The sequence below is a fragment of the Aulonocara stuartgranti genome (assembly GCF_965226115.1).
Source record: "Aulonocara stuartgranti genome assembly, chromosome: 8".
Classification (NCBI taxonomy): Eukaryota; Metazoa; Chordata; class Actinopteri; order Cichliformes; family Cichlidae; genus Aulonocara; species Aulonocara stuartgranti.
The window spans coordinates 29398127-29413933 of NC_138959.1; the positions used below are offsets into that span (position 1 = coordinate 29398127).

Genomic DNA, 15807 nt, shown 5'->3' on the forward strand with positions numbered 1-15807 from the left:
GTGTTATTAAAGTGTTTATTTATTTATTTAGTCGTTGTCAGGATTCCGACAGTTCTTTCCAATAAATTGTGGTTTATTCTCTACATTCAGGTTGAGGGTCATATGATGATGAAGCTTTGATTGCACAATCCCAAGAAAGATATGGAAAAGTATAAAATAAGTATCAGCTGTTAATAATCTCCTGATGGCAGAGTTGTTGTTATCTGTGGGCGCTGGAAACGCTGTTTGTATAATCGCTCATTAAGACCAGTTTGAACACTAATAACTGTTAATTCTGTCCTACCTGTAGCAGGTGGAGTTTTCCCACCTATAACTAAATAAATACATGATGCAGGTTGGACGTGTAGCATTTATTGACTGCAAAATTTTTGAACCAGAGTATTGACATGAATTGCAAAGGTGAAATACCAAGATTAGTGACAGACAGCTTGAATAAGCAGCCAGGACTATGATCATTACCATTATGACTGTTCATTTATTGGGAAAGTTTAACTGGCGGGAATTACCAATAGTTTTAAGCACAGTGCCAGACCCTCGTGGTTCTCTCCTTCAGCAGCAGTTCACTGACCTTATTTAATCATCAGAAAAATTAAAATAAAGTGCCAAATATTTCTGGCAGACAGCACACACACATACATATTGTTGTGCAGTTGGGGCATGTTTAAATTAAAATTTAACATGAACTACTGCATTGATTTAGTAACTGAAAGGTCAGACACTTTTTTGAGGGACAGCCTTGCATTTGGAGTGTCCATTTCACAGGGTAATGTTATAAGAGGAGTCAGACAAATGTGATTTCACCAGTACTGCCAAACGTAACTATCTGTGATGGCGCTATGACTGTTCGTTTATTAGCAAAGCCAATGCATACAGTAACTGGCATGGCTGGAATGCCCACACATGTACAGTAGATGCTCTGGTCCCTCTCCTGCAGTACAGTAGTGTTTCACTGACACCTATAAATTTAGACCAGAGCCCGACATATTTCATCATTAAAAGCATCATTACATTGTTACTGCTGTCATGGTGCTCTCTGTCTGACCTTTTGTATCTCTAAAAATATACTTTTCTCTTACAGGACCAACCAATCATCAACTTCTGCTTAAAATGTGATTTTCATGTTTTAATTAAAAAAAGACATTGTCGTGCCATGCTTTCATGTCCAGTAACATTACTGAGGAATAACCCAAGAATGCAAGCATCACTTTTTGCTTTGTATCTTGCTTATTCCGTGTGCACAACCTCTGTAAATGAATGGACTTCCATTAGCACTGCGCCCCCTGGATGATGCACAAGACATTACACTGTTTTTTATAAATGCTGCTTGGGAGCGTTAACCTGTTCCTGTTCGCATTGTACACGTCACAGGCGGGGAATATCATTACAGTCACGGATCAACCGGCCATCAGGCAGGAATCCACCAGGTATCTGTCATTGTCCTGTCAGGAATGAGGTGGTTATTTTAAGTGGCTGTATCTGTACCTCACGTGTTTGAGGCTTGGCCAGATGTTGAGGAGGGTTGTTGTCCTAACCCAGAAAAGAATTCTGTGATCGTAGACATTTGGTGCTGCTGAGCTAACCAGTGAATTCCTTCTTTTTTGCCACTTCTAAAATTCTTCCAATCTCTCTCATATGTTTATTTTAGTTTTTCAACCTGAAGTCCTGTTTGGTAGCTTATTCACTCTTAATACTAACTTGGGCACTGCCGGTTTAGAAATTACAGAGAGTCCCTGTTATCACCAAATGCAAGTTTGCTACTCAAATCAATCCCTGGCTCCTCATATTTGGATGTTGACATGTGCCTGGGGGAGGATACTGAACCCTAGTTAAGTGTAAGCATGTATGTGTTTCTTAAATAAAGAATGTTAGATAAATAATGTGTGTGTGTGAGCGAGTTTGAAGTGGATTATTCAGAGTAGAAGAGCATTTATGCACCTTTAAAAATGGGGGAATCTGCATAAAATGGCTTTGAACAGTTAATGCAATACTTTTGTTAACCCCCTGCTTCAATTATATCATAATGATTGTTTGATTTAAAATCCACCATGTTGGTATACAGAGGCAAAACAACAAGACATATCATTGTATCATTGTGCAAAGCATTCTAACCTGACTGTAAGCCAAACAAGTAAACATGTTACAAAGAAGAAAAAGATGTACATACTTGGTGGTGTCTGCAGGCTGTGGTGTGAAGTTTCCTTCTGAGTCCATAGATGACTGTTTCTCCATCATGGCCATGTAGTTGGACTCCATATACTCTGGAGGAAGAGCTCCAGCCACAGCACTAAGACATGGCAGCGCCAGTTTAAATAGCTCCTGGTCGTACTGCTACATTACAACACATACACAGTATGTAAGTGTGTTGCTTCAGACATTATTGTGAACATTGAAGGCTGTCTGTTTATCATTTGTTTAAAGCAAATAAACTTGGGGAATATTCAGAATCTGTCATGAGGGTGAAGTGAGGGTTGAAATAGAGAATTCCAGGCACAGCAGATAAATTATGAGTTTTATTAAACAGTGTGTCCAAACAAAAGGCAGAAATCTATCCAGCGAAGATTAGAGAAACATAGGGAGAAGAGACGGGCAGGAGTGGGTATACTGGTCTCCCTTGCTCCCTGCCTCCTCTTTCCCAATGGGCTTTACTTGGAGGATGAGCGGGATGCTTCCCTGCACCTTTTGGTCCTGATTGGTGTTTTTTGCTAATGTGCATAATGAGAGGCCCAACATTCTTTTGGAATCATTGGGTGGTGTACGCACCATCTAGGGACTATCGTGTTGCTGGTAGTAGGCAATGATGGTATAACTTGGAGAAGAGTGAGTGGGAGTAACGGCCTTGTTATGCTTGTCCATAGAAGTGCGACCCGTGTGCATTCTTTGAGCTACCACTAGATGAGCCTCACCTTGTGGGACAGGGCATCAAATATTCCCCAGAACATTTTCCTAGAGAGGTGCAGCTCTTCATCTGACGCTACTCCAAAATTGCCCCAACCTCCAGCCAAACAGTAGTACTTCCAGCAACGCTCGTAGTGATTGGTCAACAGCTGAGAAGTCAAAAGCACATTAATTACCAGTCAATATATGACTGAAGCCAAATGAGTAAGTAAGGTGTTACTGTAATTCAATCATATTTTCCCATAACAACTTAATGCACTTAATCAGTAACAACATTAGTTACTAACCATACAATTATACTGTTATTTGTGCTTCACGGATTTTACAGTTTTTCCACAAAGGGCTAGTGCGCATATTTTATAAATCTAATGGTAATTTGGTGTGTGCATTTGTTTTTTTGCACTGGGTAAGAACATTTCTATGTTTCATCTGTGCGTTTTCAGTGGGAGAAACATCATCCAAGTGACGTCTTCAGTCTCAGCTGACTGTAGGTTTCCCCAACCTTATAAACATTTGCATAATGACTGAAACTAGCACCACTGAATGAACAATGACCAGTCAAGGAGGTCATTTACATGAAAAGGGAAAGACCATCTCTAAATCGAGGAGGGGGCCTAAGGGTACATCTCTGGCCATCTTACAATGCTGTGATTGCAGCCATTCCCAACTCTCTGTGAGAATTTGCATATTAAGGATCAAGGAACTGACCTCCCAGCCCATTGTCCCTTCAGTGGTGCTAGTTTCAGTCATTGTGCAAATGTACTGTTTATAATGTTGGGGAAACCTGCAGTCAGCTGTGCATGAAGATGAACTGAATCAACCTTTTGGCATATTGATGATTGTTCCCCACTGCATGTAAAAAGATACACACAGTTGAATGGTAATTATGTGTAATTATCTGAAGTTCAGTTCAGTTCTTTTTTATTTCAAACATATACATTCACCAGCGTTTCATGAAATCATTCCATGCAGTTGTTTGAAAAGGAGTAGGCAGAAGTATATACTTATTTAGCCCCACCCCCTCAGGTTTACATCCTCATCATCTAAATTTGAACAACAAAAACGTATACACCGCCTTCAACTTAGAACATAACATCACAAAAAATATTTTCTCATGTTCAACTAAAACTATATTTAGATTTGCTAATTTGCAGAAGAAAATAAACATGAGTTTGACTGCTGTCTTGGGTTAATTGCATTTTCTTCATTCTTATACTTATTTAATATTTCTTTTTTGAGTTTTATTTTAAACTGGTTTATATCACTGCTGACCTTTATTTCTTCTTTTAACTCATTCCAGAATTTAACTCCCGCTATTGAAATAGACATCCTTTTCAATGTTGTTCTTACTCTTTGTAATTTTAAATACCTCCCTTCTCTTTCTAAGAACCATTTACTTATTTCGATTGGGAGCATCCCTTTCCTTGCCTTATATATTATTTGCACTGTTTTAAACTTCACCAGATCCTGGAATTTTATAGCTTGCGTCCTAATAAAGAGTGCGTTTGTGTGAGCCCTATACCCTAATGGCCCTTTTCTGCATTATGATTATAGTCTGAGTATTACTTTTATATGTATTTCCCCAAACCTCTACACAATAACTCATGTATGGTAATAGCAAAGCACAAGTGCCTCAATTCTATGCTTTATATTAACTAAAATGCCATATAACCATTTAGTGTAGTATTTATATTCGTTTATATTTATATTCGTTTATATTCCACCACAAGCGGACACGGTCACCGCCTTATGCGAGCTGCATGAGGCACTCACACAGCACCAGACACAACACCGGGACGCTGCGCTTATTGTGACGGGGGACTTTAATAGCGCCAACCTCAAACGCGCAGCGCCGAACTTTTATCAACACATCACCTGCCCCACCAGGGGTGAAAGGACACTGGACCACTGCTACACTACGGTCAAGGATGGCTACAAGGCACAATCCCGCCCCCCGTTTGGCAAATCTGATCACGCCGCCATCTTCCTCATGCCAAAATACAAACAAAGGCTGAAACAGGAAGTTCCGGTTCAGAGGAAGGTCGCGCGCTGGACGGATCAATCGGTGGCCGCGTTACAGGACGCACTCGATGACGCAGACTGGGGCATGTTCAGAAACAGCTCCGATGATGATGTCAACGTGTTTACGGAAGCGGTTGTGGGATTCATCGGGAAACTAGCGGATGATACCGTGGAGACAAAGACTATCACAACGTTTCCCAACCAGAAGCCGTGGGTGGATAAAACCATCCGCGACGCTCTGAGATCCCGCACCGCTGCCTACAACACGGGACTCATAACGGGGGACATGGACCCGTACAAAGCCGCGTCATATAACGTGCGGAGGGCGGTGAAAGAGGCGAAGCAGCGCTACGGGAGGAAACTAGAGTCACAACTCCAACAGAGTGACTCTAGGAGCCTGTGGCGGGAACTAAGGACAATAACGGACTATAAAGCACCAACAACCGGTATGACGAACGCGGCCGTGACTCTGGCAGACGAGCTGAACACTTTCTATGCTCGCTTCGAGGCTGCAGCTAAGGTCTTCAACAATGCTAGTGTTAGCGGCGCTAACGGCTGCAGACAGGAAGATACTGCCAGCACCGGAAACGTGCTCGTCATCTCCGAGCATGAAGTAAGGAGAGCCTTCAAGAGAGTGAACACCAGGAAAGCAGCAGGACCAGACGGCATCCCAGGTCGTATCCTCAGAGACTGCGCATACCAGCTAGCTCCTGTGTTCACTGAGATATTCAACATCTCTTTATCTCAGTCGGTGATCCCCACATGCTTCAAAGAGTCCATCATTGTTCCTGTCCCGAAGAAACCCCACCCTGCTTCTCTCAATGACTATCGCCCTGTAGCCCTCACCTCAGTAGTGATGAAGTGCTTTGAACGCCTGGTCAGAGACTTCATCATTTCTTCACTACCAGACACACTGGACCCACTACAGTTCGCTTACCGTCCAAATCGTTCCACAGACGATGCCATCTCTCATCTCCTCCACACATCACTCACTCACTTGGACACTAGAAGGGGGAATTATGTTAAAATGCTCTTCATAGACTACAGCTCTGCATTTAATACCATAATTCCCTCCACACTCACCACCAAGCTGGAGCATCTGGGACTCAGCTCATCTATGTGTCAGTGGATCTCCAACTTCCTAACTGGCAGACCACAGGCAGTAAGGATGGGCGGACATGTCTCAGCCTCCACCACTCTCAGCACTGGAGCCCCCCAGGGGTGTGTTCTGAGCCCCCTGCTGTACTCTTTGTACACATATGACTGTGTGGCCACTACCAGCTCTACCACCATCATCAAGTTTGCTGACGACACCGTCGTGGTGGGCCTGATCTCTGATAACAACGAGACGGCCTACCTGAAGGAGATTAGGAAACTGGAGAACTGGTGCCAGAGGAACAACCTCCTTCTAAACGTCAGTAAGACAAAGGAGCTGATAGTGGACTTCAGCACTAAGCAGGAGAGGAACTACCAGACCCCCGTCATCAACGAGTGCCCAGTGGAGAGAGTGGACAGCTTCAAATACCTCGGATCACGCAGGACCTGTCATGGTCCTGTCACATCAACACCGTGGTGAAAAAGGCCCGACAGCGTCTCTACCACCTCAGACGCTTGAGAGACTTCCAACTGCCCTCCAAGGTGCTCAGGAACTTTTACTCGTGCACCATAGAGAGCATCCTGGCGGGAAACATCTTAACCTGGTTCGGGAACAGCACCATGCAGGACAGACGAGCTCTACAGAGGGTTGTGCGGTCAGCTGAGCGCACCATCCGCTCCGAGCTCCCTGACCTGCACTCAATCTACAGCAGGCGGTGCTGGACCAAGGCCAGGAAGATCGTGAAGGACCTCAGCCATCCCAACAACAGACTGTTCTCTCTGTTGAGGTCAGGAAAGCGATTCCGCTCCCTGAAGACCAACACAGAGAGACTGAGGAGGAGCTTCTTCCCGCAGGCGATACGGTCTCTCAATCACACCACCACACAGTACTGACCCACACATATGGTTCTTACACACACACTGGACTTTCTGGACTTTGGTTTTGCACAACACTGGTCACTATATTCTTCATTTCCAGTTAATACTTGTACAGCTGCTGTTATTGTGTATATATTTATTTATATTTAGATTTCTTCATACATTCTTATATAGTTCTATATTGTGTATTGTGTATTTTGTTGTACAGTTATTTTATTTTCAACTTTAATTTATATATTTTATCTTATTCTTCCCAGTTAAATTTACCCTTCATTCTAATTTGTGTTGTACAGTTATTTCATTTTTAACCTTAATTTATATTTTATTCCTTCCTAGTTAAATTTACCCTTTTTAATTTTTCATATTTATTTATTTCCTATCTTATTCATAGCCTTTTCCTTTTTTGTTCTCTTTAGGTCACGAGCAGTTGTCCAAGCATTTCACTACATATCGTACTGTGTATGACTGTGTACGTGACAAATAAAATTTGAATTTGATTTGAATTTATTAAGTGGACACGCCCTGAAAGTAGATAACAGGGAACCATCCTCTAGTGGAAAGTTACTGAAACATGGTTGTTTTGACTAGAATGAGAGAGCTGGTAATAATAATGGATTGCATTTATATAGCGCTTTTCGAGACCGTCAAAGCGCTTTACAATTCCACTATTCATTCACACACTGGTGGAGGCAGCTACAGGTGTAGCCACAGCTGCCCTGGGGCAGACTGACAGAAGCGAGGCTGCCATATCGCACCATCGGCCCATCTGGCCAACACCAGTAGGCGATAGGTGAAGTGTCTTGCCCAAGGACACAACGACCAGGACAGACAGAGCTGGGGATCGAACCGGCAACCTTCCGGTTACAAGATGAGCTTCCCAACCCCCCTGAACCCCAAATAAATAATAATAAAACTGTTAAGTGTGCGTCACCATTTTGAGATCGGCGGCTGTAGGAGCCATATGAGTTGTTCCTTTTTTGATTAAGTGGGTTGGTTTAAATGGACTCACTGTATTGGTGCACGGGTGTGGGGCGTGTCTCATGGGTGTGGTAGATGATAAATGTGGTTGCACTCACCTCTTGATGTTGATGAGCAGAAAGGTAGGGTGAGCATGAGGCAAAACTTTCTGTTGAGCGCAGCTTGAATGATTTTGATGTATTTTAACTGTAACTTGATGGTTTATGTATATTTATGCACTAATTGATGCCATAGGCCAAGTTGTAGTTTGGCATAGTAGTTAGTGCAGTTCTTTGTGAGTAGCAGTTATTTGTTTGTGCAGTCTGTGCATTTGTTTAATAGTTACTCCCAGGCGCTGATTTGTATATTGGACAGTTGCACGTGGAATAAAAGGAGTAAATGGTACAGAAGTGTATTTTATGTGTCTATTGTTGCGCGTCATCTGTGTCCTCGTGTTTAGCCTGCCGTGGCCGTTGGTTGAGCTGCAACAGCGGCACTGTGTCATGCAGGACGCATCTCGCTTCTAGAAGTAATTTTGTGAGACAATAAAGTGTGAAAGGATCTACTGAGCAGTGTTTTGTCTTCCATCAGATGCCTCTGAGGAATCAAAAGAACGCGGTGAAGTGTTGATATTTAACACAATGCATCTTTGGCCATGTTATAGAGTACTGAAAATGTAATGTAATGAGTAGTAATTGCATTCTTAGGGGAGTAATTAAGTAGCATAACTATTAAAAACAAAAACTCACAAGTAAGATGTAATAGATTGCATTTTTAGACAACAACCTGAACACTGGTTCCTATACATGCAAACTTTGTTTCCGACTTTGTTTCTCACCTTCAGAGGCATCTTGGTGTGCTCATTAAGTAGAGGAACATCAAACACCAGCCTCCTGAGTAGGTGCTGCATCATTGAAGGCCTTAGCTTACTGTACATTAAGAGGATTCCATACGTTAGTGGAATGTACCATCGCTGATCAAGAATACAATCAAATACGATCTATAGCATGTGTTTTTAAAAAAGGGTAGACTAAATGCTAAATACTCATTAAAGGTTGACTCATATGTGCATGTATGTCTTCATCTTACCCACAAACAGCAAGCAGACACTCCTCTATGGAGTCCCTCTGAGCTTTGGTGAGGCAGCAGCCTTTGGACAGGCGATAAACCGTATGAAGCAGCGAGTCAATTAGTGAGGCGAACGGCTCCGTCCCCGCAAACAGCGGCGCACATTTAGTCAGGAGAGGCAGCACTGCTGTACACAGATACCTGTTGAGCGCCAGGGCCATGTCTGTGGCACTCAGAGCAACCTAACACAAAGAATAGAGAGAAACAATAACAACGTAATAGAGAAACTACATGTGTGGCATGTACATATGTTTTTATACCTCTGGGGGAATACTATACACAGTGAATAAAGTGCGTAGTTGTGCCAGTAAGAAACAATATCAAAGGCTAAGTGTCGTGTTCCCTGGGCCTTGGACCGATGGGCTTTGAGTTTTCTGGAGTTCTTCTGTTTTTTAGTAGTGATTAACTTTGTATTTTGGTTCTATTTTCTGTTGTGTTGACATTTATCCTTCTGTTGTTGGTTTCCTTGTTTATTGCTGTGTTTTTTGTGTGTGGTTCAGTCATGACTCCTTGTTAGTTTACCTTTTGTCAAATCTGTATTTCTGTTCCTGAAGAGAAAGAAATATACACACAGACAGAAACTTACGGTGTCCAGAGAGGCGGCAGACCTCAGGTCTGGTAAGAACCCAACCTCCAGAAGGTGGAGAAGAAAATTCTGGTCTTCTATACCATAGACACGGTCCAGGAACAGCACCATGGCTGCTTTGTGGTCTGGGCAGAAACCTGCTGACATGTCTGGCTCCACAACCAACCCATCTGTACATGCACGCAAACACAATTCAATTCTTGATTGCTGATATTACAGGATCAGTTACTGTTATTACTGGATTAGATGTCATCATGTCAGATGACTTTCTTACCTTTAGCCAGGTTAGGCATAGAGAATGAAATACTGATGACTCCCACCAAGTCTTCAATAGGAATAAGAGACCTCAAAATCGCTCTGATACGGATAGCTTCACCTTTACCAGCATGGATCAGCTAATAGAAAAGAGGTAGGGCTTAAGTGAGTGCACTATATACGTAAGGCTGCATGTAGGAGTTGTGCATTTTGAATCGCTGGTACTCCACTTGAAGGCCAGCCAGCACGGAGCCCGTAAGACCAGCGACAACTCTCACTATCAGTGACTCAATAATCCAAAATATTAAAACAAGCTCAGTCCCAAACCCCTCTTAGCTGGGAGCTATTGTCTGAGACATAGAGGATAAAGCTACGGGAATTCTTGCTTCCGGGCAATCTAAAAGTCTTTGTGCATGCAATATCTGCAAACAACAACTACTCAAAAGAGGCTTTGAAAACACATTCTGCTCACTAAAGAGACACGTCGAGCACACTTTTAATCTGTTTGTGAACACAGTCAGCTATTCAGACACGATGCAAATGAAGTCGGGAGAAAACTTCTCTCCTCAAACATTTCCTAAGGCATTTTCCAGTCAGGTGCTCTAATTGGAGATAGGACCCTGTATAAACAGGTCACTGACGAGGACGACAAAGACAAAACAGAGACAGCTGAACAAACGCACGTGTGCAGTACAAAGTAACTCACATGCATCTCTGGAGCACAGCGGCCCAGCAGGTCAATGAGAGCAGAGTAGAAGGTCATGATGGCATTTCCCATGTGAATTGTATCATCTTCCTCTTCCCCTGGCATGTCACTGCTACACACAGAGACACACTCTCATATTAAATGCCCCTAAATACTTCAGACCATTTTCTTCTGACCTGTTATGCTCATTTCCCACTCTGTGCTTGTACTGTAGTTACTCATGAACTTAGTGACAGGTTAATTGGTTCAGGCTGATGTTTGTCTGAAATTGTTCTTTTCTAAATGGAAAACACAGGAAGAGATAATCTGCTTGAACATTGTTAGTACTGGAAATACGACACGTAGTTTAGGAAGTTACCAAAAGGTGTGCCGAAGGAAAATAGTGCGCTCAAAGTCATATCCAACTGAACCCTGGGATTTTGTGGCAGGCATTCATAACTATTCAATATATACATCTGCACAACAAATTATAATTGCTATGAGTCAGCATTTTGTATGCCCTAATTTCCATCTTAAGAAAATCCCTTAACATTTAACAGGTTGTTGACAAGCCATCTAGACTTGTAGACTCATGTACAGACCTTTGTAAGGAATTTAGTCTACCAGGCAGACCAAATGCAAACAGTCAACATGATTGTGCTAGCGAGCGCTTCCTGTTAAAAGTGAGGTCTTTCTTGCCAGTGTCGCCAAGTGCTGCTTATAGGGAGTTATCTGACGGCTGGTACCTTGAGTGTCTGGAGATAACTGCTGCTATGAATGGGTGCTGTATAAATATAAAGGAAATGTAATTGATTCTTGCCTGTTCAGTCCAACTGATCAGTCCTGTTCTGTCAGTGTGAACTTTAATATGTATATGTAAGTAATCAGGTTAGAAGTGTTGTCATACAGTGCCTTGCTGCTCTCAGACATAGGAGACGGACCATCTCTGGAGGGATCCTGAGAGATCTTAATGGCCTCCTCCATTGCTGCCAACAACCCATCACCACCTTCACCTCGAAGAGCCGGGCCAAAACATTCTGGTCGACGAATAAGGAGCCTTACCACAACATTGGCATTCTCCTCCACACTTTCACCTGGCCACATAACAGGGACAAGTTGCTAAGTTTGTGGTTGCACATGATACAAACTCCAGTGGAAAATAAATGATCTGACTGCAGTCGTATGGTTACATTTTTACCATTGCAGAAGACAGCAAAGCGCAGGAAGTCAAGGTATCGTTCCCCCTCCACAGGGTTCCAGCCAATGTCAGGGTATCCCTTACGGACCAGCATCACACAGCTCTGCAGCCCACACCCAGCTAGATATTGTACCACCTGCAAAAATAAATTATTATTATTATTTTGGGTTGTTTGTTTCAAAAAGAAAAAATATAGCACAGTGGAAAGACACCTACAATTTAAATTTAATTAACAGAGATAGAACAAAGCACAAAGGGCTTCAGCAGTATGGGATAGAGATGGACCGATCCGATATTACGTATCAGTATCGGTCCGATACTGACGTAAATTACTGGATCGGATATCGGAGAGAAATAAAAAATGTAATCCGATCCATTAAATATCAAAAAAGCACCTCACAAAACTTGCGACATGGCGACTCGGCTCATAACCGTAGCACGTCGGAGCAGTGTGGTCACGTGATAGAGCCGCTGTGTGTGTTTGTAGCCTCGCTACCAAACCAGCATTTCATCTCCGAGGAAGTGATCCCAGAGAAGTAAAGCAAGTGTGTAAGTTCATCTCTGAATGTTTGTAAAGCATTCCAGCGTTAAGCTTAACAACCGATATATGGAGCGACTGCCTCTCTCTCTCTCCTGCTCCTACTTCAATCATGAAACTGATCAATGATCAGCTGATCGGCTTTTCTCTCTTGTTTGTTTTTGGCCCACTTCGTGCCAGAAAGAGGAAACCAGCGGCTGAACAACAGCAGCACGTTTAGGGCATGAACAGGGAAAAGGGGCACAAAGACATACTTTTCTTTCTTATTCTCATTTAAAATGTCGAGCTTTTAATAAATAATTATCCGAATATTAAACCCAAAGTTTTAATCTGATGTAAAACGTATAGAAGTCCATTACTGTATATAGTAACTGTTAAGTTTAATATACCCTAGTAAGCTATAGCACTTTTTCCTTTGGGAAGATACCATCTGTGCAGTCTGCAGTTCTGTAGAAGAAAGATGTTGCTGGGAGTTTGCAACCCTATTAGTCAGGTTGCTTAATATTTCTGCTAAGTTCTCTTTAAAACACCAGAACAGGGAGGATGGAGCAGGTTTAAGTTTATTAGATTGATCAGTTTTGCTGAACTTTGAAATATTTTGGGTGCAGTGTGTTCTTTACATACAGGTTTAACAGAATAGCTTTAGTGTTGTTGTTTATTTAAACTTGAGTATGAACTTATCAAAATGCAGCAAGATATTAAAAAACAGTTTTATTGATTAAAACACACTATATCGGATTCATATCGGTATCGGCAGATATCCAAATTTATGATGTCGGTATCGGTATCGGACATAAAAAAGTGGTATCCCTAGTATGGGATGCCCGACCCGTTGCCATGGGACATAAACTGTGCCCATAGCTAGAGCTTGGTTCACATGACCGGCAGCGGGGACGGATCTACTGTGGTGGCATGTGCCACCTTAAAATAATCTCAGCGTGTAGCTTTCTGGATTTTATACTAATACATTTGTTTCCGGTGTCACCAATTCATAGCCTTTACAGACTATACGGGAATAATGGAAAATCTCAATTTGGCGGCCTGAAGATTTGCTTTGTGCAGGTGATGCTGTAGCCCAGTCACAGTCAGATAAAAGTAGAAACCTTTGGTCAGAATTACTACTCCTGTGGTGTAATGTACTGTAAACTCTAAAGCAAAATTCTAATAAGATGACTGTATAAAAAGTTATTGTTGTGTTGAAAGCCAAATACATTTGATTCTTGTTATTTATTCATTTTTGTTTAACAGTTGTTATTTTCTGACCTTGATGGACAATTTCATTTTTAACCAATGGGAATTGTTCTCCAGCCTTTAACCGTTTTCCGTTTGGTTACGCTGGTAAGGCTGATAACTAAATATGAGGAACATTGTTGCTGTTGAAAAAGAGGTTGAAAAGCGAGACGTCTGTTTTGTTAACTGCTAGATCTGGAGACCTGAAGCTGTTTCTTGTAAATGCAAAGTGCTTTGCACTGGCGAGTAGACTTTACAGTTGCCGCTGCTAACCAACATGCTGAAATGTTAACCCCGCTAACTGCTGCTATATAAACTCGTACTCTCTTTTTTCTAAGTGGTTTTAGCTTGGAAGCTGAGTACATATTTGCATCTACATGTTTTAAAGTAGTGTTTCTGCTAACCACTGCTATTATCAATTTGTATAATGAATGGGGTATAGTGAGACTGCTGTCTTAAAGGAGCAGTATGAATAAGACCTATGGAACTGATTAAGTTAATTTCATGATTGGTAAGGAATCAGATTAATATGCATTATAAAATATTTGATTTTGATAGCTGTGCACCAAATTTAAAACAGAACTTGAATTTACAAAGGAATACAGAACCGATTTGGGGATGAAGTTTAAGCCTCATTTTGTACATGCTTTCTTCCTTAAGCAGACATGTTTATGTATAATTGTCAGCGTGCATGTGAAGTAACTCTGAGCTCTGTGGCATATTCAAAGGTGTAGGGAGATGCTGGAGAAGGTTATACATGGAGCCAAGGCTCACCATCTACTTTTGTAACTTTCTCTGAGGCAACAAGAACTTAACAGACCCTAATCTTCATAAGATGGCAGCTCGCACCCTCGCCAGATTCCCCTTGCACCCTGGATACCACCCGTTTGACCCGCTGCCCTGTGGTCGACACCTCAGGTCAATCAAGTCATATCTTCTTCCCCAGACTGTATTTTATTCCACCACAGTTGGTACAATTTTGTTGTACATGTGCTGTGACAGTAACAGGCTCTTCTATTCTATAGGCTAAAGTGACCTCAGAATATCTAATACAATTTACGGTTTTCCTTTTGTGTGTGTCTAAGTCTTTGTCAGCCTCACCTTCTCCAGGTCTGGCTCTCTTAAAGCAAGGGCAAGCTCATTATTATCCATGACTGATGCTGCAGCCACATCCAGAGGAGTGGATCCTCGCATAGATGGAGATGCTGAGAAGAGGAAAAGACATATGTAAAGTGTATGCAACTATACAAACTTTCACAATAGACAGTCATTTGCTCCAAAGCAACAAACATCCCAGAGCTAGAGAGGGTAGTCTGTCAATCCAAAAGTCAGTGGCAATCTGGGAGGTAGAGCAGGTCACCTACTAATCAGGAGCTTGGTGGTTCAACCCCCATCTGCTCTAGTCTTCATGCCAAATATCCTTGGGCAAGATACTAACCCCCAGTTGCTTTACGATGCAGCCATCAGAGCGTGAATGTTAGATGGAAAGCATAAAAAAGTGCTTGTGCAAATGGGTGAATGAGGCAAGTTGTGCTCAGAGTAGAAAAGTGCTTTATCAGAACCAGTCCATTTACCATTTACTTAATCCCCGAATGTGTGTTAGTGTGAATGCGTAAATGTGTATTCTAAAGTGCTTTGAGTGAGTAGACAAGATTTATATAAATATACACTGCAAAAACTCAAAATCTTAATATATTCTAGTCAAAATATCTCATCACACTTAAATAAGACACAATCAATTACAGAGTAACATTTCAGTGAGATAGAAGAACTTGTTTTTAGACAGTGCATGTTGGATCTGGAGAATTTTCACTTGTTCCATTGGCAGATTTTTTCACTTATTTCAAGCAAAAATATCTCGTATTAAGATGTCCAAGCTGTGAGCTGGTCCCACAGAAGAGGGGCCTGAAAACTGAAGGCTCTGCCTCCCATTCTACTTTTAAATACTCTAGGAACAACAAGTAAGCTTTGTTCCCATACTTGAAACAAACTGTCAAGTTTCATAGCTAATGCATTCATACCATGAATACTGGTGGAGGACTGTGTTCAAGTCCTCCACCAGTATGTCAATGTTCATTTTTCACCCTGACAGAGAGCGCCAAAACGGCACCAAGTGCATGTCTCATCATTGCTCTTGGGGACTTTAACAAAGCCAATCTGAGCCATGAGCTTCCAAAATATAAGCAGTATACTAAATGCCCGACCAGAGAGGAGAGGACATTAGACCACTGTTACAGCACGATCAGCGGGGCCTATCGCGCGGTGCCCCGCGCTTCACTCGGTCTTTCTGACCACGTCATGATCCACCTAATCCCCGCGTACAGACAGAGGCTGAAGCT

The 15807-nt window shown here is 42.2% G+C and overlaps 1 protein-coding gene across 7 annotated transcripts in view; it reads right to left on the minus strand.

The window, feature by feature from the left end:
• The window catches only part of LOC309713587 (ryanodine receptor 2-like), a 304174-nt gene that overhangs the window by 112451 nt on the left and 175916 nt on the right, over positions 1-15807 (minus strand). For 5 of the 7 annotated variants that reach the window (XM_082545335.1, XM_082545334.1, XM_082545336.1 and 2 more), the window contains 10 exons: positions 14570-14673; positions 11701-11836; positions 11410-11596; positions 10524-10635; positions 9837-9957; positions 9563-9732; positions 8938-9158; positions 8687-8777; positions 2904-3044; positions 2165-2328 (listed from right to left, as the gene is read on the minus strand). In XM_082545335.1, coding sequence (XP_082401461.1) covers positions 2165-2328; positions 2904-3044; positions 8687-8777; positions 8938-9158; positions 9563-9732; positions 9837-9957; positions 10524-10635; positions 11410-11596; positions 11701-11836; positions 14570-14673 — 1447 coding nt within the window. The remainder of the gene's footprint in view (positions 1-2164; positions 2329-2903; positions 3045-8686; positions 8778-8937; positions 9159-9562; positions 9733-9836; positions 9958-10523; positions 10636-11409; positions 11597-11700; positions 11837-14569; positions 14674-15807) is intronic. The other 2 variants (XM_082545338.1, XM_082545333.1) reach the window with 1 other exon arrangement.